The sequence below is a fragment of the Rhinopithecus bieti genome, unplaced genomic scaffold (assembly GCF_001698545.2).
Source record: "Rhinopithecus bieti isolate Rb0 unplaced genomic scaffold, ASM169854v2 scaffold_21412, whole genome shotgun sequence".
NCBI lineage: Eukaryota > Metazoa > Chordata > Mammalia > Primates > Cercopithecidae > Rhinopithecus > Rhinopithecus bieti.
Window position 1 is genome coordinate 840,770 of NW_016811643.1, and position 25,677 is coordinate 866,446.

A 25,677-nucleotide genomic window follows, 5' to 3' on the forward strand; every position below is an offset into this window, starting at 1 on the left:
AAAAAAAAAAAAAAAAAAAGACACATCTGAGATCTTGATATAATAACTAGTCCTACGTCATTCGTTATTCTTGATAATGAATCCAGTGACTCGCATGTGAATTTAGAAAGTTTTTTGCCCTAATAATGCACATATTGCTGTGTTGAGTAATTTTATTAATCACCTACATTTAGCCTATGATGAATATATACTTCTACATTTTTAAAATTCACCTGTGACAAACTTACATGTGACATACTAATATTTCTTTTCTTTCCTTTTTTTTTTTTTTGGAGATGGAGTCTCGCTCTGTCACCCAGGCTGGAATGCAATGGCACATCTCGGCTCACTGCCACCTCTCTCTCCCGGGTTCAGGCAATATCGCCTCTGCCTCTGGAGTAACTGGGACTACAGGCATGCCCCACCATGCCCAGCTAATTTTCATATTTTTGGTAGAGATGGGTTTTCACCATTTTGGCCAGGCTGGTCTTGAACTCCTGACCTCAAGTGATCTGTCCACCTCTGCCTCCCAAAGTGCTGGGATTACAGATGTGAGCCACCACGCCCTGCAGAAAGTTAGGTTCTGTTATAGATTTAAGTTCACGAGAAATCCTAAAGGAATTGCTTACTCCCAGTGAGACAGTCTTGAACTAGACCCTGAGGAATAAATAGGATTTGGAGTACACAGATATTACAGTTTGAAATTGGTTGCAGATAAAAATAAACAGTGATTCTGCAATTATTATGGAGACTTAAGTAATATTAGAAAGAAGTAAGGACATACACTTGGAATATACTAAGTTGATAACACTTGATAGAACATTATGAATACTAGGCTGGGGGTCATTACAGAAGTCAAGCCAAAAAAAATATGTACTGGGAAAAGAACACTGAAGTGGGAGTCGTGTCATAATTTATATGGATATTGGCTTTATTACTTGGTGAGGGATCTTTTTTTTCAACTTTTATTTTAGAATCGGGGGAATACATGTATAGGTTTGTTACCAAGATATATTGCATGATGCCGAGGTTTGAAGTATAAATGAATCCATCCCCCAGGTAGTGAGCATGCCTAATAGGTATTTTTTCAACCCTTGCCCCTGCCTCACTCCCTGCTCTTGTATTCCCTAGTGTTTGTTATTCCCATGTTTATGTCCATTTGTATTCAATGTTTAGCTCCCACTTAGATGTGAGAACATGTGGTATTTGGTTTTCTGTTTCTGTGTTAGTTCGCTTAGGATAATCGTTGCCAGCTACATTCATGTTGCTACAAAGGACAGGATTTCATTCTTTTCATGGTTGCATAGTTTCCACACTGTATATGTACCACAGCTGCCCATCAGTGGTGAGGGATCTTGAGTCACTGCCCAGTTTTCTTGATCTGAGAGGGTTCAACTGGATAAACTGTAAGGTCCCTTTAAGAATCAATCAATCATCAGAATTTCTTTTCTTTTTTTTCTTTTTTCTTTTTTCTTAAAGAGACAGGGTCTTACTCTGTCACCCAAGCTGGAGTGCAGTGGCACAATCATAGCTCACTGCAGCTTCAAACTCCTGGGCTCAACTTCCCATCTCAGCCTCCTGAGTATTTGGGACTAGAGGCATGCACTACCACACCCAGCTAATTTTTAAATTTTTTCGTAGAGACGGATCTCCTTGTTGCCTAGGCTTGGCTTGAACTCCTGGTCTCAAGCAATCTTTCTACCTCGTCATAAGATTTTTTTAGTGATAGATGGTTTTGTTTTTAATATTTCAGCTGGAAAACTATTTTAGCATCTAGCAGAAGACTTGTTTGTGGAAAAAGCTTGACTTGGTCAATCTTTTTGTCAGAGTAATTCCTATGTTTCACATAGCTATTTCATATAAAAACAAAATAAATTTCCCACTCTTCAGTGTGAAATTGGTGAGGGATTGGATATAAAAGGTTATGCTCTGGATATCCCAGAGAACTGCCTTCTTCTTTTCCTAAAGTCATCCACTATGTTTGAGGTTCTGCTCTGTGCATAACGAGTGTGTTTGCTTTTGCATGGTTACAAGGTAATGAGGACTCCTATATTCAGAATGTAAAATCCAATTGACAAAGTAAGATAGGTATGCATAAAAGTTACAAATATGTACTATCAATAGGGCTATATCTGATTTACATGAATAAATGCCACATTCATAATATAATCAATGTGGACCCTAAGTTTTTAGGAAGACATGGTAAGTGGGATTAGAATATATAGAGAAGACAAGAATATTGTGTGGATATGGAGAAGGAACGCATTCTATACCAGAGAAAGGCTGGTATCAAAAACTCAGAGGCAAAAAATAATTGTGGGCATAATTATGAGATAGTGAAAAGATTAGTAGTTGCCAGAAGTTGGGGATGGGAGGGGAAGGGACAAATAGCAGAGCACAGGGGATTTTTAGGGCAGTGAAAATACTCCATATGATACTGTAATGATGGATATATGTCAGTATATGTTTGTCCAAACACATAGACTGTACAGCACTAAGAATCCTAATGTAAACCATGGACTTTGGGTGACTGTGTTATGTGTCAGTGTAGGTTCATCCATTGTAAATGTACCACTGTGGAGGGGAATGTTGTTAATGGGGAGGCTGTGCATGTGTTGGGGCAAGTAATATTTGGGAACTCTCTGGACCTTTCAATTTTGCCATGAACCTAAAACTGTTCTAAAAAATATGAAGTCTTTAATTTTTTAAAAATGTAAGTATCAAGAGAAGAATGTAATAGAATTCTATAAATGTCTTCCAGGTGATGAATATGCTCAAAGTCATAAGCTCTTGAATTGATATCAGTATTTGGCAGTCCCTATCTGTGTGAAGACATTTGCAAAGATAAAATATTTAAAATCTAATTACAGATCTGCATTAACAGATGAACATTTGTAATTGATTTTGATGGTAGGGAACACTAACTTTGAACTTCAATTAAGCAGAATATGTGTATTATAGAAAACTGTACTCAGTTTTTAAAATTTTATCAATAAAAAGGTTGAGGAAAAAATTGTGAGTGAACACAATATTTGTGGAGGAAGACTTCTTGAGGGTTGAAATGTTAGTACCTTGTATATAGTAGAAGTTAGGTTTTGTTACATGGATGAATAAATACACAAATAAAATTACCTATTACTCATTGGACTCAGGAGGATACTCAGAGTAGAACTAAAATTTATAAACTTTATTCTACATTTAATAATGACATTGAAGTTTTTAATCACAATAATCATGATTATAATTTATCAGGGACTTGCTGTATGCTAGTCATTTTTCTGATCATTAGACTTAGGTTTCATTATTATGCCCATTTTACAGTTGAGGAAACTAAAGCTCAGAGTGACTAATGAAATTATTTTCAGTGTCAGTTTATAAATAAATAGTAGAGCTTGGATTTGAACCCACATTTGTTTGACTCCAAAGACCGATATAATGTTGTGAAATATTGTACAAAATAGTGATTATGAAGCTTGTTTTTCTTTTTTTTGTCTTTTATTTCCTATACTTCTTTGGTTGTTTCTTACCCTTCACACATTTCAAAATTATTGTGTTGGCTCTAATACTTCAGTGTTTCTAATTGTATATTTTTCTTTAAAACCTGCCCAGGGCTGGGCACAGTGGCTCATGCCTGTAATCCCAGCACTTTGGGAGACCAAGGCAGGCGGATCACGAGGTCAGGAGATCGAGACCATCCTGGCTAACATGGTGAAACCCCGTGTCTACTAAAAAAAATACAAAAAATTAGCTGGGCATGGTGGCGGGCGCTTGTAGTCCCAGCTACTCAGGAGGCTGAGGCAGGAGAATGGCGTGAACCTGAGAGGCAGAGCTTGCAGTGAGCCGAGATCACGCCACTGCACCTCCAGCCTAGGCGGCAGAGCGAGACTCCTTCTCAAAAAAATAAAAAATAAATAAAAAATAAAAACCTGCCCAGAAGTCAGCTCTCCTGGGAAGCTTGGAAGTCAAATGACCCATGTTCTGATCCCAGTTCTACTACTGGTTCACTTTGAGCTCTGTCCAAGCCAGTCTACTCTTAGCCTTTAGTTTTTTCAACTAAAAGTTTGAAGTTTGCTTAAATATTTGATCATTTTTGTTTTAACAGCATTAATGAAAACTGGGCCGTGGTGGCTCACGCTTGTAATCCCAGCACTTTGGGAGGCTGAGGTGGGCAGATCACAACCTCAAGAGATCGAGACCATCCTAGCCAACATGGTGAAACCCCGTCTCTATTAAAAATACAAAAATTAGCTGGGTGTGGTTGTACATGCCTGTAATCTCAGCTACTTTGGAGGCTGAGGCAGGAGAATCGCTTGAACCCGGGAGGCAGAAGTTACAGTCAGCCAAGATTGCGCCACTGTACTCCAGCCTGGTGACAGAGCGAGACTCCATCTCAAAAAAAAAATAAATAAATAAATGAAAACTGAACATTTCAATAGTGTTCAGTACTTAAAATAGCATTTGGCATATAGTAGAAAATTCTCAGTAAATACTTATGGAATGGATGAAGTTATTAAGCACTTAATGTATGCCATAAATTGGGCTGAATGCTTTATAAACACTGACTTATTTGCTTATCTTAGCAACAATGAAGTAGGTACTATTACTATCTTTATTTTTGAGATGAGGACATCCGAGATAAAAACAAGTTAATGGCCAGGTGCAGTGGCTCACGCCTGTAATCCCAGCATTTTAGGAGGCCAAGGTGGGTGGATTGCTTGAGCTTAGGAGTTCGAGACCAGCCTGGGAAACTCGATGAGACCCCCCCCATCTCTATAAAAAACACAAGCTGGGAGTGTTGGTGTGTGCCTGTAGTCCCAGCCACTCGCTTGAGCCTGGTGGGTGTGGAGGTTGCAAGTGAGCCAAGATCGCACCACTGCACTTCAACCTGGGTGACAGAGTGAGATCTTGTCTCAATAAATACATACATACATAAAAATAAAAACGAAAAACAAGTTAAATAACTTGTCAAGGTCCAGGAGTTAAACCGGAGAATGTGTGTCTGTGCTCTTAACCAATATACTAGTTGTTCCCAGTAGTGGCTGCATATCAGAATCACCTGTGAAGTTTGTTAAACTATCAGTGTCTCAGTCCCACCTCTAGAGTCTGACTCAGCAGGTGTGACATTTATTCTGTAGTACTTTAGCTGCCTGTGGAGTGACCTTTTTAAAGGTACCACTTTGTACCCAGAAGATTTTCAGTTGTGTTATTGACTGACAGATTGACAGTCTTGGTTCTTTTGACTTTTAGTCCTTCTATAATTTATTTTCCTTTGCTACTTAGAAGTTCTGGTCAAAATTTACCTGATCCTTAATAAGTAAATTGCAATACTCTATTTACTTTTAGTTTAAAATTTGCAAGTCATTTTGTGCAAATAAGTTTATTGAAGTTGAAAAAAATTGGAAAACTTCAGCAATGTAGGCGATGTAGTATCGAAAGTTAAAGCTTACTTTTTTTCTCTACTATGAGTATAAGTTTGCTGAGTTCTGAGTATTGTGTTTTATTGATATGGTTCCTAACTTGAGATGTTTTCACAAGAGTGGAAACTTTGATCTCTATTTCCTTAATACAGGCTCAGCCTCTGGTACCGAATTTTAACATTAGTAACAGTTTCTGGTGTGTAATCATTTATGTTTTAAGTTAGACAGCTGGAAATAGCTTCTTTCAGGAAGAGGAACGTTTGCATGTTTGTGTGCTACCAAAGTCAAATTAGACAAGCTATATGAGAATTTCTAGCTTCATGTTTTGAAGTAGGTGTGAGTACTTGGTCTTAAAAGGCTTTTTAAAAATTCAGCTTTAACATATCTGTAAATATAGTTAAAGAAAAACCTTAAAGGAGAGGGAGAGCATTAGGACAAATACCTAATGCATGCAGGCTTAAAACCTAGATGATGGGTAGATGGGTGCAGCAAACCACCATGGCACATGTATACCTATGTAACAAACGTCCACATTCTGCACATGTATCCCAGAACTTAAAGTATAATAAAAATAATTTTTTAAAAAGAAAACTTTAGAAAGAAAAAAAGCAACCTTAAAAAAAGATGGTATATTTGCTATCAGTATTAAAATTGTCTGTTATATTTTCATGGTTTCTATTTGTAATAGTTACATGATAAATAAAATTTCTTTAAAACAACTAACATTATTGAATGTTTCTGTGTCATAAGCATTGTTCACCATCATGTTTAAACTTCAAGTCATGTCATCAAATAGGTAAATACAGTATACTAGTTTTTAACTGGAAGGCGGGAAAAAACCTACCTGACCTTGTTAGCTTGGTGTCTTATCCAAGGATACTCATAACTAATTCACAGCAATGGTAGTACAATACTCAAACTGAAGTGTTGACTCCAAAGTCCTGGTCTTTTTACTATTGCCAGTAACCATGAATTAGGTAAATTTGTATAGAATTCCATAGTTTGAGTATTTAATTAACATAGTTTTATCTTGGGTTGGGAGTGTGGATATGCTTGTAGTTGCTTCATATTTTTAATGTTGGAGAAATATTCTTGTGGAAGATGTTTTGTATAGCACCCTGTAATTCCTCCATTTCTGTGCTACATCTAGTAGATGTAAAATGTGAGGGGTCTGAATATGTTTGTAAGTGGAGACCTTAGAGATGACCTGTTTCTGTCTCTGTTTCTGTCTCTTCAGTTCATAAAAATTCTTTGCACTAAAACTTGTCCCATTTACATCTTTGCCTCTATACTATGCGTATCATCAGGACTAGAGTGGTAGCCTCCTATGGGTCTCCCTGACTGTAGTCTAACTACTCTTTTTTTTCTTTTTTTTTTTTTTTTGAGACGAAGTCTCGCTCTGTCACCCAGACTGGAGTACAGTGGTGTGATCTCGGCTCACTGCAACCTCCCCGCCTCCCAGGTTGACGCCATTCTCCTGCCTCAGCCTCCCAAGTAGCTGGAACTACAGGTGCCCGCCACCACGCCCGGCTAATTTTTCTATTTTTAGTGGAGACGGGGTTTCACCGTGTTAGTCGGGATGGTCTCAATCTCCTGACCTCATGATCCGCACACCTCCGCCTCCCAAAGTGCTGGGATTACAGGCATGAGCCACCGCACCCAGCCAGTCTAACTACTCTTAATCCATGTTTCCCATACTGCAGCTAGAATGATTTTTAAATCACATTTTAATCTGATAATGGCACCACACTGCTTGCAATCTTGACTTCCTGTTGTCTTAAGGTAGTCCAAACATGAATCCTTGTGTGATATAGCCCTTACTTACTTATTCAGCCTCACCTTTAAGCCATTCTCCCTTTTACAAGCTCCATACCAGCTTGTATGCAGTTTCTTGAAGGGGCTATGTTCCCACTTGCACCTCACCTCTCATTACAAGCGCTTTTTTTTTTAGATGTCAATTTTCATTTTCTTTGGGAAGCCTTCCCTGACTCCATCTCTCTGCTTTATCTTCCCATATACTTTCCTGTTGTAATACTTACACCAAGTGGTGACTTCTTGGTTTTTCCTCTTTGTTGTGCTTTTTTTTTTTTTTCCAGTTATATGGTAATAAACATTAGCTTTAAAAATTCTGAGCAATTAAGTGGTATAAATAGGCCAGACATGGTGGCTCACACCTGTAATCCTAGCACTTTCGGATGCCAAGTCAGGAGAATCACTTAAGGCTGGAAATTCTAGACCAGCCTTGGCGATAAAGCAAGACCCTGTCTCTATAAAAAAAATTAAAAAATTAACCAGGCAGTGCACACCTGTAATATTAGTTTCTTGGGAAGCTGAGGTGGGAAGATCGCTTAAGCCCAGGTGTTTGAGGCTGCAGTGAACTATGATTGTGCCATTGTACTCCAGCCTGGGCAACAGAGTCAGACCCCATCTCTTAAAATAAGAAACATTGAACAATCCAGTGGTATAAGGAATAAAAACTAAAAGCTCTTACTTTTGAACCCTGTTTCCAAGTTCATATGTATCCTAGAGTATATATGCTTACATGTTTTTTAAATTAAAATAGGATCGTGCTATTCATTTTCTGCAGCTTATATTTTATTAAATATTTGAGACTATAGCACATTCTCTTTAATAATTATGTAACATTGCAGCATATTGATGACCTAATTTGGTTAATAGTTCCTCTTGGTGGATATTAATTTCTTAAATTCATCCCTGGCAGAATATACATACCAGAAGAGCATTGATAATACCCATAATGTTTACTGTTATTCCCCCAGCATCTAATACAGTGCTTTCCCTATAGAAAGCACTTAATAAAACTTGTAAGCAATGCATGTGCCTTTTCCAGGCGAAAAGTCTGCTGTGCCAGCTCTTGCCTGATTTGTGTTGGTTACCTGTAATATATCAGTTCATATCAATGGTGAGAAATAGAATAACGGGAGTGTGGACTGGCCTTGGAGTCAGAAGGCTTGGGTTGGATTCCTGGGGATAAGCAGTGTTAGTTAGTATGGTCCTTTGTTGGTTAGATTCTAATAGGATACTTACTACATTCAGTGTAAGTGAAGATCAAACAACGTAATGCACACACAAATACTTTGTAAGTGTAACACCCAGTACAAATGTTGGCATTACTGTCCCCCTCCCCATTCCTGGTAACCACTGCTTTATTCTCTCTCTCTCCCTCCCTCTCTCTCTCTTTTTTTGGAGACAGGGTCTTGTTCTGTCACCCAGGCTGGAGTGCAGTAGTCACAGCTCAGTGCAGCCTCTGCCTCCCGCCCTCAAGTGATCTTCCCACCTCAGCCTCCCGAGTACCTGGGACTACAGACAGGCACACACCACCACACCTGGCTAATTTTTATAATTTTTGGTAGACACAGAGTTTCGTCATGTTGCCCAGGCTGGTCTCAAACTTGGCTCTAGCAATCCACCCGCCTCAGCCTCCTAAAGTGCTGGAATTACAGATGTGAGCCACTGTGCCCGGCCTCTATTCTCTATCTCTATATATTCAACTTTCTTTGTTTTTTTAGATTCCATATATAACAGATCAAATAGTAGTAGTCTTCTTTCTATCTGGCTTATTTCACTTAACATAATCTGGATGATTCATCTGGAACCCATCCAGATTCATCCATGTTGTGACAAATAGCAGGATCTCCCTTTTTTTTAAGGCTGAATGATATTTCTGGAGGTGTGCATGAATGTGTGTGTGTATGTGTAAACCACAGTTTCTTTGGTCAAAGAATAAAAAATAGCAGAAATTCAGGATGCACAAGTATAGAGATCTAATGTATACCATGAGGACCTTAGTTAATAATACTGTATTCAGGATTTTTTGCTGAAAGAGTAGGCTTTATATGCTTTAGGCACACATACACAAAAAGGGATAACAATGTGAAATGATGGATATGTTAAATTTGCTTGAATGTGGTAACCATTTCACTCTCAATATGTATAGCAAAATTTCATGTTGTACATGTTAAATATATACAGTATTTTTTTAAATGTCAGTACTATTAATATATTTTTCTTTGTTGGTTTTGTGGATTGATTTGTAGCTCCAACGAGGTTTTTAAATAGATTAAAGTCTTGACCACTACCATCTTTACAAAGTTAAGGTCATCGGGTAAGAGACCTTATAAAATGCCCGGGAAGCTGTAACAGTATTCTTGAATGTTACTCTGTGTTTAGGGCTCTGGAGACATATACAGTCCATCCCTATTGCTTTTCCTGGTTGATGTAAAAACCATATACTCACTTGGATACATTTATGTATGGTAAATTAAGTTTTGTATATTCAGTTGTGAAAATTTCAAGTCCTACTTTTTTTTTTTTTTGTATTTAGCGTAATCTCTCTATTGCATCAGCTCTTGAAGAACAAGACAGGAACTTTCTCCTATACATACTTCTGGAATCTGTGCTAGTACCTAGCAGAAGTGCACGTCTTCCAACAAGTATCTTGACTTTTGGACAAGATATTGTGATTACCCACACACACATACGTATATTTAGGAACTAAGCAATCAGTTTTGGGGTTATGGGTTGTGTGGGGTTGTGGGGGTACTGCTATCATGTAGCGGTTTTATAACTGTAGGCAAAAATATTTTCAAACTAGTGGCATTCCCTTGGATATTTCTTACCTATTTCTTTGTATGCTTTGTGATTTTTATTGTTGTTGTTGTTAAAAACTGGCCATTTGAATCTAATAATTTGCATCTAATAATGTGGTACTCTGGACATCAGATTCTCCTTGTTTCTAAGGTTTTACTAATGTGTTTTTGTTTTGTTTTGTTTTGTTTTGATTATCATAAGTAGTCTCCATGGTGAGGATCAACCTGAGATGTAAACTTAAGGTCTTCTCAGGAATTTTCTGAGCCTGTGCCTTTCTCTGTATATTGTGGTGACTTACTAATTTCTCTCAAATATGCAGTTGCCCTTCAATGTCCTAATTTTCAATGTGTGGTTCTCAAAAGGTGGGAAAATGAAGACAGGAAAAAATGACGCTGTCCCTTTAAGTTCCCTGGCAGTCACTTCAGCCTGAGGGGGAGGGGCTTGTAGCAACAGGGAAAGGGTGCTGCAATGGCTTCCTACCTCTGTGTCTGCACCTCCACAATCATAAGCAGGAGTCGGTGATCATAGCACAGGATAGGGTCCCATTTGCCCATCCTGGCTCCCATAAGGAGCATAGGAGTTGTTCCAGGAACATATGCTTGGCTGCCTGCCAATGGGCCGGGGATAAAGATGGGTAGCCACAGCTGAGGTAAGAGCTGAAATTGACCAAAATTAACCGTAATTTACTCTCCAAATCTTCCTCTGGGAGTTGCACGTCCTCAATGGCTTCTAGAATTCTAAAGTAATTGCATCAAACAGATCTTGCCACAGTATGATTGTCATCTAGGTTGGGAGACAAGATTCCTGGTCCTTTCTGCTCTGCCTTCTTCTCAGAATTTGCTCCTATAATAGTCTTATAAGTGGTTTCCGTATCTTTTGTTTTCTCCCAAAGTTGTTTCCTACATAGCTGTGAAAATGACCTTTAAAAAATGCAAGTTGATTTTTATCTACTTATTTAAAAGTTTTCAATGGCATTTTATCATTTTTAGTGTACACCGTTATATTTATGGCACCCTTTCTGGTCCTCATAGTTTGTCTCTTGACTACTTTCATTGCTGTATTTCATGCTTCCTGTGTTGGTACGTATTCACACTGCTGTGAAGAACTACCTGAAACTGGGTAATTTATAAAGAAAAGAGGTTTCATGGGCTCACAGTTTCACGTGGCTTAGGAGACCTCAGGAAACTTATAATCATGGCAGAAGGCAAAGGGGAAGCAAGGCATCTCTTACATGGTGGCAGGAGAGACAGAGAGAACAAAAGAGGAAGCGCTAAACTTTTAAACCATCAGATCTCTGGCCGGGCGCGGTGGCTCAAGCCTGTAATCCCAGCACTTTGGGAGGCCAAGACGGGTGGATCACAAGGTCAGGAGATCGAGACCATCCTGGCTAACACGGTGAAACCCCGTCTCTACTAAAAAAATACAAAAAAACTAGCCGGGTGAGGTGGCGGGCGCCTGTAGTCCCAGTTACTCCGGAGGCTGAGGCAGGAGAATGGGGCAGGAGAATGGCGTAAACCCGGGAGGCGGAGCTTGCAGTGAGCTGAGATCTGGCCACTGCACTCCAGCCTGGGCAACAGAGCGAGAGACTCCATCTCAAAAAAAAAAAAACAAAAAACCATCAGATCTCATGAGAACTCACTCACTATCATGAGAACAGCATGAGGAAAATCTGCCCTCATGATCCAATCTCCTCCCACAAGGTTTCTCCCCTGAGACATGGGGATTACAGTTCTGGTTGAGAATTGGGTGGGGACACAGAGCCAAACCATATAATTCCACCCCTGGCCCTCCCAAATCTCATGTCCTTCTCACATTTCAAAACACAGTCATGCCTTCTTAACAGTCCCCCAAAGTCTTATGCCAACATTAACCCGAAAGTCCAAGTCCAAAGTCTCATCTGAGACAAGGAAGTCCCTTCTGCCTATGAGCTTGTAAAATCAAAAGCAAGTTAGTTACTTCCAATATACAATGAGGGTACAGGCATTTGGTAAATGCTGCCATTCAAAATGGGGGAAATTGGCCAAAACAATGGGACTACAGGCCCCATGCAAGTCTGAAATGTAACAGGGCAGTCATTAAATAGTAAGAGCTCCAAAATAATCTCCTTTGACTCCATGTCTCACATCCAGGGCATGCTGATGCAAGATGTGGGCTCCCAAGGCCTTGAGGAGCTCTGTCCTTGTGGCTGTGCAGGGTACACCCCCTGCAGCTACTTTCACAGGCTGCCGTTGAGTGCCTGTGGCTTTTCCAGGTACACGCTATGAGGTTTTCTGGGGTCTGGAGGATGGTGCCTCTCTTCTCACACCTCCAGTAGGCAGTGCCCCAGTGAGCATTCCATGTGGGGGCTCCAACCCCACATTTCCCCTCTGTAGTGCCCTAGTAGAGGTTCTCCATGAGGGCTCTGCCCCGGCAGCAGACTTCTGCCTGGACATCCAGGTGTTTCCATACATTCTCTGAAATCTAGGCAGGGGTTTCCAAACCTCAGTTCTTCTGCACAACTACAGGCACAATACCATGTGGAAGCCACCAAGGTTCGGAGCTTGCACCCTGTGAAACAACAGCTCAAGCTGTACCTTTGCCCCTTTTAGCCATGGCTGGAGCTGGAGCAGCTGGGGTGCAGGGCACCATGTCCCAAGGTTGCACAGAACAGCAAGGCCCTGGTCCTGGGCTACGAAACCATTTTTCCTTCCTAGGCCTCCCAGGCCTGTAATGGCAGGGAGTGTGGTGAACATCTCTGAAATGCCCTGGAGACATAACATTTGGCTTCTTTTTACTCATGCAAATTTCTGCAGCCCACTTGAATTTCTCTTCAGAAAATTGGTTTTTCTTTTCTACCTCATGGTCAGGCTGCAAATTTTCAAAACTTTTACACTCCCCTTTAAACGTAAGTCATTTTAGGACCGTCTTTTTTTTTTTTTTTTTTTTTTTTTTTTTTTTTTTTTTTTTGAGACGGGTCACGTCTTCGCCGTCTGTCGCCAGGGCTGTGTTGTAGGGCTGGAGTGCAGTGGCGGATCTCAGCTTCACACAAGCTCCGCCTCCGGGTTACAGCCATTCTCCGCCCTTCCCCAGCCTCCCGAGTAGCTGGGACTACAGGCGCCCGCACTTCACTCCGGCTAGTTTTTGTATTTTTTAGTAGAGACGGCTTGGGACAGCCGTGTTCACCGTGTTAAGCCAGATGAGGTCCTCGATCTCCTGACCTCGTGATCCGGCCCGTCTCGCCTCCAAAGTGCTGGGATTACAGGCTTGAGCCACCGCGCCTGGCCTAGACCGTCTCTTTATGACTGGATATGACTGTATACTTTCAGAAAAAGCCAGGTTACATTTTGAATGCTTTGCTGCTTAGAAATTTCTTCTGCCAGATACCCTAAATCATCTCTCTCAAGTTCAAAATTCCACAGATCTCTAGAGCAGGGGCAACATGCTGCCCGTCTCTCTGTTAAAGCGTAGCAAGGGTGACCTTTGCTCTAGTTCTTAGTAAGTTCCTCTTCTCCCTCTGAGACCTCCTCAGCCTGGATTTCATTGTCCATATCACTATCAGTGATCAATGGAAGGGTCAGAACCATTCAACAGGTCTCCAGGAAGTTCCAAACTTTCCGACATCCCCCTGTCTTCTTCTGAGCCCTCCAAACTGTTCTCTGTCTGCTACCCAGTTCCAAGTTCACTTCCACATTTTCAGGTATCTTTATAGAAATACACCACGTCTCTCGGTACCAATTTTCTGTATTAGTCCATTTTCACACTGCTGTAAAGAACTAGCTGAGACTGGGTAATTTATAAAGGAAGAGGTTTAATTGATTTACCGGTCTGCATGGTTAGGGAGCCTTCAGGTAACTTAAAATCATGGTAGAAGGCAGAGGGAAAGCAAGGCATGTCTTATATGGTGGCAGGAGAGAGAGCAAGAGAGAGAGGCAAAGGAGGAAGTGCCAAACTTTTAAACCATTAGATCTTGTGAGAACTCACTTGCTATCATGAGAACAGCATGGGGAAAATCTGCCCCTATGATCCAATCACCTCCTAGCAGGTCCCTCCCCTGACCCATGGGGATTACAATTCAAGATGAGATTTGGCTGGGGACACAGAGCCAAACCATATCACTTCCCTTAGACAGTTAACTCTCATTTGTCCTTCTGATCTTTAATCATATGTAGTTCTCAATTAAGTCTATTTGGATATACAAACCACCTCCCCCTATCTTTATACTTTCTTAGAGCACTGTATATCAGTTTTATATATTCTACATTATTTTTATACTCAGTTTCTTTTATTTTAAAATAAATTTTGTTGCATATATTTAAAGTATATGATATGATGTTATAAGCTATGATGTAAAATGGTCACTGTAGTGGAACAAATTAGCATCCATCATCTCACAGTCAGTCATTGTGCCCCCAGTGGCAAGAGCACCTGTAATTGTGCATTTAGCAAAATCCTGAATACAGTACACTATTAACTATAGTCCTCATGCTCAATATTTCATTTATTTGTGTAGTCTGGGTGCGGTGGCTTATGCCTGTAACCGCAGCACTTGGGAGCCCAAGGCAGGTGGACTGCTTGAGCCCAGGAATTTGAAACCATCCTGGGCAACATGGTAAAACCTCATCTCTATCAAAAACAAAATTAAAAAATGAGCTGGGTGTGGTGGCACACACCTGTAGTCCCAACTGCTCTAGAGTCTGAAATGGGAGGATCAATTGAGCCTGGGAACAGAGTGAGACTCTATGTCAAAATATGTACACATATACATACATTCATACATACATAAAATAAATCTCTATAATTCTTTAGTCAAAACATGGATCATATCTGTGTTTTTTAGTCAAAACATGGAGCATATCAGTAGATGTATATACCACACATACCTACTGGTATATGTGGATGGTTATGGGATAGCAGAAGGATGTTACTCAGTTGGTACATCATTTAGCATAACACATTAAGATTTGGTTTTTGTGTGAAATAATACGTAGCTTTAAAAAATTCTTAGTCATAAGGATATACCAATTTAGAGATACAGTTTTGTCACAAGTATACAGATTATAATTCTACAAACTAATTCCAAGGAGATTTAAAATTTTTTAAATTCTATTTATTTTATTTTAAACTTTTATTTTAAGTTCGGGGGTACAAGTGCAGGTTTGTTACATAGGTAAACTTGTGTCATGGGGGTTTGTGGTACAGATTATTTTATCACCAAGGTATTAAGCCTAGTACCCATTAGTTATTTTTTCTGATTCTCTCCCTCCTGCCACCCTCCACCCTCCAAAAGGCCTCAGTGCCTGTTGTTCCCCTCTACGTGTCCACGTGGTCTCATCATTTAGCTTCCACTTATAAGTGAGAATATGTGATATTTGGTTTTCTTTTCCTGCATTAGTTTACGAAGGATAATGGCCTCCAGCTCCATCCATATTCCTGCAGAAGACATTATCTCATTCTTTTTTTGTAGCTGCATAGTATTCCATGGTATATATGTACCACATTTTCTTTATCCAGTCCATCACTGATGGGCAGTTAGGTTGATTCTGTGTCTTTTCTACTGTGAAAAGTGCTGCAATGAACGTATGTGTGCATGTATCTTTATAATAGAATGATTTATATTCCTCTGGGTATGTACCCAGTAATGGAATTGATGGGTTGAACGCTATTTCTGTCTTTAGTTCTTTGAGGAATCGTGACAGTCTTCCACAATGGCCGAGCTAATTTACACTTCCACAAACAGGGTATAAGCGGTTTTTCTCCACAACCTTGCCAACTTCTGTTATTTTTTGACTTTTTAATAATAACCATTTGGACTGGTGTTAGATGGTATCTCATTGTGATTTTGATTTGCATTTTTCTAATGATCAGTGATGTTGAGCTTTCTTTCATTTGATTGTCGGCTGCACGTATGTCTGTTTTGAAAAGGGGTCTGTCTGTTCATGTCCTTTGCTCATTTCTTAATGGGGTTGTTGTTTTTTTCCCTGTAAACTCATTTAATTTCCTTATAGATGCTGAATATTAGACCTTTGTGGGATGCATAATTTGCAGTATTTTCTCCCATTCTGTAGGGTGTCTGTTTACTTTGCTGATAGTTTCTTTAGATGTGCAGAAGCTCTTAAGTGTAATTAGATCCCATTTGTCAATGTTTGATTTTGTTGCAATTGCAACAAAATATATGTTGAACTAGATGTCTCTGACTCTAATTCACCCTCATGTAATTCATTCTCATTTCCCTTTCTGATTTCTAAGTCCCACTCCAACATTGAGCAATTTGGCTTCTACCTTCTATCATCTGTTTACGTATTTGTTTAATCCTAGTAATACTTACTGCTTTTCAGAATTTTTTACCTGTGCCCGGTGAGAAACAACTTTATCAACTAGTGTACAATGTTTATATACAGGTATTTTTTTTTTTTTGTCTTTAGTTGTACAGTTTTTAGCTAAAATACTTTATACAAAGTTTCTTGGATCCATTTATAAACACATTATTTTGCAGAATTATAAAATTTGCCCCTTCATTCCCCATACCCATTTATGAGGTTATGTCTTACATTTTGTAATACAATTGGATTTGTTTGTCACAGTCTGCATTCTATCCTGGATTCCCCCAAACCATTGGTAGATTTTTTTAAATTTACATATATTGAGAGTCATTCTTTGTCTCTTGTCAAAGGTCTGTGGGTATTTCAAAGTTCTGTGGGTTTTGACAAATGTATAGTGTTGCAGATCCACTACTACAATGCTATGTATATTAGTTCACCACCCTTAAAATTCTTCCACTAGCAAACACTTCCTTCTCCCCAAACTCCTCAAAATCACTGATCTGTTTTCTCTATCAGTTGGTCTTTCCCAGAATGTCATATGAATGGAATAATACAGTGTATAACCTTTTTAATTTGGCTTCTTTGACTTAACAAAATGCATTTTAAGATTCATTCAAGTTATGTGAATTAATAGTTTCTTTCTTTTAATTACTAAATACTATTCCTTTATAATTATGTACCACAGTTTGTTTATCCATTCACCTACTGAAGGACATCTTTGTTGCCAAGTTTATCAATAAAGCTGCTAGAAGCATTTGTGCTCAGGGTTTTGTGTGAACCTAAGTTTTCAAATCAGTTGGCCAAATACCTAGAACATGGTTGTGGAAGTCTCTGTTCGTAAGAAATTTCAAAACTGTCTTTCAAAGTGGCCGTACTATTTTGCATTCCCGCCAGTGTTGAAGGAGTACTCTGTAACTCTGCCTCCTCATTAGCGTTTCTTGCTGTTAAATTTTTGGATTAAGCTTTCTAATAGGTGTGTAGTGGTACCACATTATTTTTAGTTTGCATTTCCATAATGACAAGTAGATTCTTTTCATACGCTTGTTTGCTATTCTTATATCTTCTTTGATGAAGTATCTTTTCAGATCCTTTGCCCATTTTAAAAATGTGTTGATTTTTTTCTTACTGTTGAATTTTATAAATTCTTTATATATTTGGACTTCCTTTATCAGATATATGATTTGCAAATATTTTTTCCTAGTCTGCAGCTTGTCTTTTTGTTCTCTTTGTAGTTTCTTTCCCAGAAGAAAGAGTTTAATTCTGATAAGGTCCAATTTATCATTTTTCTTTCATGTGTCTTGGTTTTAGTGTTTTATGTTAAAACTTTTCACCAAAGGTCAAGGAGATTTTCTTCTCTGTTCTTCTAAATGTTTCATAGTTTTATGCTTTATATTGAGGTCTATGAATCATTTGAGTTAATTTTTGTGTAACTTGTGAGGTGTGTGTCAAGGGTTTTTGTTGTTGTTGTTAATGGTCATTCAATTGTTCTAGCATCACTTGTTGACTGAGACTATCCTGTCTCCATTGAATTGTCATTGCCCCTTTGTGAAAAATCAGTTTACTATATTTGTATGGGTCTATTTCTGTGAACTGTCTTTTGTTCCACTGATCTATCTGTCCATTCTTTTGCCAACATCGTGCTATCTTGATTCCTGCAGACTTCAAGGTATACCTTGAAGTCAGATAATGAGAATGTTCTGATTTTTTCCTTATTTTTCTGAATTTTGGCTATTCTAATACCTTTAACTTTCTGGACTATTGATTGAGATTGCCTTGAATGTATAGATCATATTGGGAACAAATGAGATCTTAACAATATGAAGTCCCAAGTCATTAACATGGAATCTCTCTCCATCCATTTAGATTCTTTTGTTCTTTTCTTTCTTTCATTAGTATTATGGACTTTTCCACATACAGATCCTGCAAATATTTTGTTGGATTTATACCTAAGTACTTCATTTTAAAAAATTTCAAATTCCAGTTGTCCATTGCATGTATGTAGGAGAGCAGTTAACTTTGGAATGTTGACGTTGTATCGTGCAACTTTGCTAAACTCAGTTATTAGTTTCATGAGGTTTTTTGTAGATTCTTCAGGTTTCTTTTCTTTTTTTTTTTTTGAGACGGAGTCTCGCTCTGTTGCCCAGGCTGGAGTGCAGTGGCCGGATCTCAGCTCACTGCAAGCTCCGCCTCCCGGGTTTACGCCATTCTCTCGCCTCAGCCTCCCGAGTAGCTGGGACTACAGGCGCCCGCCATCTCGCCCGGCTAATTTTTTGTATTTATTTTTTTTTTTTTTAGTAGAGACGGGGTTTCACCGTGTTAGCCAGGATGGTCTCGATCTCCTGACCTCGTGATCCGCCCGTCTCGGCCTCCCAAAGTGCTGGGATTACAGGCTTGAGCCACCGCGCCCGGCCGATTCTTCAGGTTTCTTACATAGACAATCATGTCATCTGTGAATAAAGATAGCTTTATTTCTTCCTTTCCCATCTGTATGCTTTTTATTTCTTTTTCTTGCCTTCTTGTATTAGGTAGGGCTTCCAGTACAATGTTGAAAAGAACTGTAATAGAGAACATCTTTGCCTTATCTCTATCTTAAGGGAAAAACATTCACTCGCCATTAAAAGTATGTTGTTAACTTTAGTTTTTTGTGTTGTTTAGTTTTGGTTTTTATTTTTTGCTTTTTTTCTTTGTTAAGACACAGTCTCACTCTGTTGCCCAGACTGGAGTGCAGTGGTGCAATCATGGCTCACTGCAGCCTTAAATTAACATCCTGGGCTCAAGTGATCCTCCCATTTCATTCTCTTCTCCCTCTCCCGCCATATACAAAAGTAGCTAGGACCACAGGTGTGCACTACCAGGCCTGGGAAATTTTTTTTATTATTTACAGAGACAGGGGTTCTCCTTGTGCTGCCTGGACTCAAGTGGTCCTCATGACTCCACCTCCCAAAGTGTTGGGATTACAGGTGTGAGCCACTGTGCCCAGCCATTTTTTTGTATAAATCCGTTACTAGGTTAAAGAAGGTTTCTTCTGCATCTAGTTTTTTTAGAATTCTGTGATGAATGAGCATTTTTTTTTTAAGTTTTATTTTAAGTTCAGGGGCACATGTGCAGATTTGTTACATAGGTAAGCTCGTGTCACAGGGGTTTGTTGTACAGAATATTTTGTCACCCAGGTATTAAGCCTGGTACCTATTAATTGTTTTTCTGACCCTCTCCTTCATCCTAGCCTCCATTCTCCAAAAGGCTCCAGTGTCTCTTGTTCTCCTCTGTGTGTTCATGTGTTCTCATCATTTAGCTCCCATTTATAAGTGAGAACATACATTATTTAGTTTTCTGTTCCTGCATTAGTTTGCCAAGGTTAATAGCCTCTAGCTCCATCCATGCCCCCACAAAGGATGTGTTCTCATTCTTTTTTATGGCTGCATAGTATTCCATGGTGTATATGTACCATATTTTCTTTATCCACTTTACCGTTGATGGCCATTTAGGTTGATTCCATGTCTTTGCTATTGCTCATGGTGCTGCAGTGAACATACATGTGTCTGTCTGTTTGTTTTTTTTATTCTGTGTTTGGCCTTTAAATCAAGTAGAATAGGTCATTTGTAATGTCAGTAGATAGGCCAGACATGGTGGCCTACACCTTTAATCCCAGCACTTTGGGAGGCAAAGGTGGGAGCATTACTTGAGGCCAGGAGTTCAGACCAACCTGGGCAACACAGTGAGATCCCATCTCTAGAAAAAATTTTTAAACTTAGCTGGGCACAGTGGCATGAACCTGCAGTCCCAGCTACTCTGGAGGCTGAGAGGCAGGAGGATCACTTGAGCCCAGGAGTTCAAGACTTCAGTGAGCTATGACGATGCCGCTGCCTTCCAGCCTGGGTGGGAGAGCAAGGCCCTGTCTCAATGTAAATAAAATGTCAATAGATCTTATTTCTTATATGTACTTAATTTAAATAAAATTAATCTTTATTTTTATAAATGGGAAAAGGCTAAAAGATACCTTTAGTGTTTAATATATATAAGGTATTATTATATGAGATTAACGTTTCATCATGAAATTAATGGAAAAGTAAATAAAGACAATTTATGTAATTTAAAATAATATCCTGTTTTTTTAAATCTTACATAATCACATACCACACAGAACAATGAAGAATATTTTAAAACTTTCCTTTAGGATGGGAGTGAAGTTCTGTATTACTTTTAAAGTGATTTGAGAATATAGTAAAGGTAATAATTGCATAATTTGCATTAGTTTAAGAAATATCCAACTTATGCAGTGAACTTGTTCATTGTTAGAAGATCATTTGCATAATGCCGGGAATTTCATGACAAAGTGGTATAGTATATAAAGAATATGGCTTCCAAAATTTTTAAAGAGCCATCTAATGGCAAACCCCTAGTAAAATTTAAATATTAGTTTCTCTATATGCTGAGGGATGAAATGAATCCAGAATTACCTGTGCCAGAGCCATAGAGCACCCTTCTACTCAGCTTGCTGTGATAAATTGGCCAAAAGTTAAACCATCAGTTCATTTCCTAATGTGTGCTCAACAGTGGCTCTCTTTGTGTTTCTTCACTTGTTAAAGCAATACAGCAAGTGTTATTGAGAGGTAAAACAAAGCAAGCCTAACATCAGACACTGATGGCTTTTTAAAAAATTGGAATCGGATGTTATTGCATGTTTCAAAGAGCATATTGATAGTACATCTTTATGGAAGCCACTACTCTAGAGTGAACTGAATTGCAAATCAAATCAGCATTATACATCAGTGATGCTCAGGTAAATATAAATAAATATTATGTTTAGTGGACCAATTTTAGATAGTAGTGCTGTAGGGAATGATTTGAAAAAAATTTTTTAAAAACCCTTTAAAAAATTGCAAGACATAGATTTATTTTCCTTAGCAAATTAATTAGGGTGAATTTTATTTTCTATGTAAGTAAACCTTTTATTCATCAAATGTAGCTTTAAATATAATGTATAGAGGAAACCAGTTAATTTAAACATATAATGCTTCCAGAAACATGCAATATTATTTAGGACCTTTACTATAATAGGGCCAGAGTATGTCTGAGCATCCATGCAGATTAGATCTTGAACAGCTGCATGGAGTACACAGAAGTCATGATTCCTGACTCTGCGAACTAACTTGAATAAAGTCTTTCATCTAGAGATCTCACTGTCTATTTCATGAATCCCTCATCTCATCTCTGAAGGGCTCATTCAGTTTAATACAGTTCAGTTTTGTGGTTTAGAGCTCTAGAAATCGCTATTGTAATTTATAAATCACAAAGTTAACGAATTAATTTAAAAAAATAGATAAAGTCTAAAATGATTTCTTTTACAAAGACGTAGTAACTTTGGATTCTAGCTCACACTTAACTAGTTATGAACTGTAGAATTTGAAGTAAAGTATTTATGCTTTTAATGTCCAGTTTCTCTGTGATGATAACAAAGCCTAACATAGAGTTAAGAGAAATAAACGTGTGAAAGTTAAGTTCATTTGTTCCTGCGTAAATTTAGAGTGTTGTCATTCTGCCTTCTGTCTTAATCCTGCTTATGAACTGAGGCTCATGTCATATTCTATGTTCTGTGTGATGTGTTCTGTAAATACGTTAACAATGATTAAACTGAAAAAGTCACTCTCATGTCATTTAGATGTGATTTGAGAAAATACCAGATGATCTTTTCCTCATTTGGGTACTTATATCACATTTTGCCACTTGTTTGGCAGTAACCCATGTGTTGCCTGGCATATTATGTTCTATACTTGTTATTCTTCTCTACAGATAATGAGTCATTTGAATTCTGAGATCTTGACTTAATTGAACCCTCATAAAAATTAATGTGTAGTGCTTTCTAGGTATGGAATAAACTTCTATTATGTTTAAAAACTGCTTTGGAATACCCACACACATTTCTCTTAAAATAGTGAAGATGGTCAAATTTTACTGTAATTTTACCAAGGAATTTATTATATTAAAGCCACCTGGTCATAATCTCAGAAATCTGATAAACAGTGTTTTAAAAATTTGAGTACATGAACATTAGGAACCAGAGAAGTTTTTATTCAAACACTTCTAACACAGAGTGGCAGAAACATAAATGGAGATGGGCACTATGCATTAGAAACTGAATAATGTAGGTGGCATTTATCCATGCAATCAGTGGATCTTATTGGTATCAACTAAATTCTAGGTGATCTGCTATAGCCTGGGGATATAATGATTAAAAAAAAAAAGACAAGATCTGTACCTGATGGAGTTTATAGTGAGTAAACAGACAAATATTTAAACCAGACAGTAACAGTGTATAAGGATTATGCATAAATATAGTTATGTGAGAGGGCCAGAGGCGAAGATACTTTGCATACAGTGATTAGAAAAGGCCTTTTAGAGAAAGATGCAAATAGTAAGACCCAAAGAATGAGAACTTGCCTAGATTGTGGTCTCTGGTTTCTCTCTGAAAGCAATCAGAATTCCTTGGAGAACTAGCTTATTGCAAGTCTGGGCCAGGAACTGTAAAACAACAATAACAGCAACAACAACAACAAAGAAGCACTCAAAGTCTATTTGGGTTCGTGATATGGGAGCCAACTTGGAGGGGCTCCGACAGACCACAGATGTGACAATTTGAGCATCAGAAGAAAGCAACTGTAATTAATTGGAATGCCTCTATTATTTAACATACATGAGTTTATAATGTTACTTTAAAAATTCATTGTTCATCTTTGGACCCAAATATTGGACAATCAAATATTTATCCTGTCTTTCCTCCAAGAACTTTATCTCAGTATAACCAAATAGTTCATGAGGGATAATTCTTTATAGGATTATAGCTAATAAATGTAGAAAGAATAAGCTATTATACTTTAATGAAATGAAAATAAGTACTTAGGCAATGACACTTTTCACATTTTCCTATATATACTTGTGATTGTTTATGTTAGGAAATTTAAGTATCAAATTAAAAGGGAGGGGTAAGAATTTAGCAAGTAGGAATAGGAGTGGTTAGAAGATATTTTCATGCAGTGGGAGCAGTATGAACAAGGTACAGAGGTGAAAAACTACCATACATATTCAGGGAAGACATAGTATTTGGAGTTCCCAAAGTACAAGATATGTTAAGTGGAACTGTTACGGATATGTAGTTGTATACAAGTTCTCAGAATACACAATACTTAGAAATAGTGAAACCAAATTGTTGCCAAGTTCAGGAGGAACTTGAGATTCAAGCTAATTTGACAACAGACCTTAATAGAAAGGTACTATGTAGAGTGTAGTGTTGATTTTACTTGAGTAATTTTTGCCTAGAGCAGGCAGTTGATTAATAAATGTGATTGTTCTTCATTTCAGCATTGTGTTCTTTTTAGTTACTTGTATAGAAATAAGTATCTCAATGTTAATGATTTCTATAACCATTACATTAGGCCCTGTTACAGTGTTAGGGGACCACATATATTCCTATCCAAAAGTAATGCATTGGCCAGGTTTGGTGACTCACACTTGTAATCCCAGCACTTTGGGAGGACAAGGCAGGTGGCTTGCTTGAGTCCAGGAGTTGAGCCATGGGCAACATGGCGAAACACTGTCTCTACTACAAATACAAAAAATTAGCCGGGCTCAGTGGCACATGCCTGTAGTCCTAGCTACTTGGGAGGCTGAGGTGGAAGGATTGTTTGAGCCCGGGAAGTTGAGGCTGCATTGAGCCATGATCGTGCCACTGCACTCTAGCCTGGGCATTGGAATGAGGCCTGTCTCAAACAAACAAAAACAAACAAGCAAAAAACCAAACATAATACATTGTATAATTGGAATGAGCAGTTTAAAATCAGTTCTTAACAAAATGGTCTTCTCAATTCAAATCCCTGTACCTCTCCCTGACACCTATTACAGATAAACATTCTGTTTTATCCAGATTTGTGTTGTGTAGATAATAATAAGTGGGCAAATTTCTTTGTAAAACAATTTTTTTTGTTGTTTGACGTGACTTGTGTCATGGTATCGTTTAAAAAGAAAAGACCCTTAAAATCTGTCTTGAGAATTAATAGTATGGAACAGCACCAAAATTTGTTTATTAATTTTACATACCAGTATATATCTGTCTACTTAAAATGGAATTTGTTTTTCTCTTTCCTGGTATATGAGAGTTTGGCTGCTGAGATTTAGAAAGCTGTGTGATCAGAGTTCTGTGGAGATGGACAGCTGTGTTCCCTGTTACATGCCAGAGGTGGTTGTTTTTATGGCTAGTCAGATAGTTAAAAGTGAAAGGCGTATCAATGAAGTTTCAGCTTTCTCATCCTTATACTCACCCTTTTCCTAAAAGTGGAGACAAGAGAGGACTGGACAATAATGAAAGAAGGTTGTAGTATTCTACCATTTATCATTGGTTTTTTTGTTTGTTTGGTTGGTTGGTCGGTTGGTTCGTTAATTGGGTTTTCTTTTTGGAGACAGAGCTTCGCTCTATCACCCAGGCTGGAGTGCTGCAGCCCAGTCTCGGCTCACTGCAGCCTCTGCCCCTGGATTCAAGTGTTTCTCCTGCCTCAGCCCCCCAAGTAGCTGGGACTACAGGCGCATGCTACCACACCCAGCTAATTTTTGTATTTTTGGTAGAGATAGATTTTCACCATGTTGGCCAAGCTGGTCTCAAACTCCTGACCTCAAGTAATCTGTCTGCCTTGGCCTCCCGAAGTGCTGGGATTATAGGCATGAGCCACCATGTGCAGCCTGTCATTGTTTTTTTTTCACTTCTGAATTAAATTTACATTTGGAAAAATGAGATTTTCTAAGTCATGTATTTTAAGGAAAAGAGCTTCCTTTATGGCATAATACTTATTTTAGAAAAACGTATTTTTTAACAGGGTATCCAGAAGTTGGCTAGTCAATACCTGAAGAGAGATTGGCCTGGAGTAAAAGCTGATGATCGGAATGATTACAGGTAACTTAGTAGTTTTTGCCTATTTTCTTTAGAAATGGTTTTACTTAAAGCTGTGTCACATATAGATAATGTAACACTTTAGTTTTTAAAAGAATCACTTCTTTCCTCTGTCTGCTATGTTTTGGATATAATTTCAAAATTATCAAAATTTTAATGTTTTATAACATTAAACAATCTATATAAAATAGATTGTAATCTATATAAAATAGATCATTTTCATGTCTTATATAAGCCAAGATTATATTTTATATAATTAATTATACCCCCAATTGAAACTTAAAGAAGGCAGGTGACAATGGAACACAAATTGCTGAGTGACCTATGATGAAGCACATTATTGTGATGGTGATGAAACAAGATTGTGTATGTTCTGCCATCTTCATTGATACTTCTGAAATAAATTCTAAATACAGAAAGATGGGGTTTTTGTGAG

General features: G+C 38.3%; 1 protein-coding gene across 1 annotated transcript in view; it reads left to right on the plus strand.

The window, feature by feature from the left end:
- The window catches only part of FCHSD2 (FCH and double SH3 domains 2), a 320,741-nt gene that overhangs the window by 114,349 nt on the left and 180,715 nt on the right, over window positions 1-25,677 (plus strand). The window contains exon 4 of the mRNA XM_017894322.1: window positions 25,168-25,244. Within this exon, the coding sequence (XP_017749811.1) occupies window positions 25,168-25,244 (77 nt within the window). The remainder of the gene's footprint in view (window positions 1-25,167; window positions 25,245-25,677) is intronic.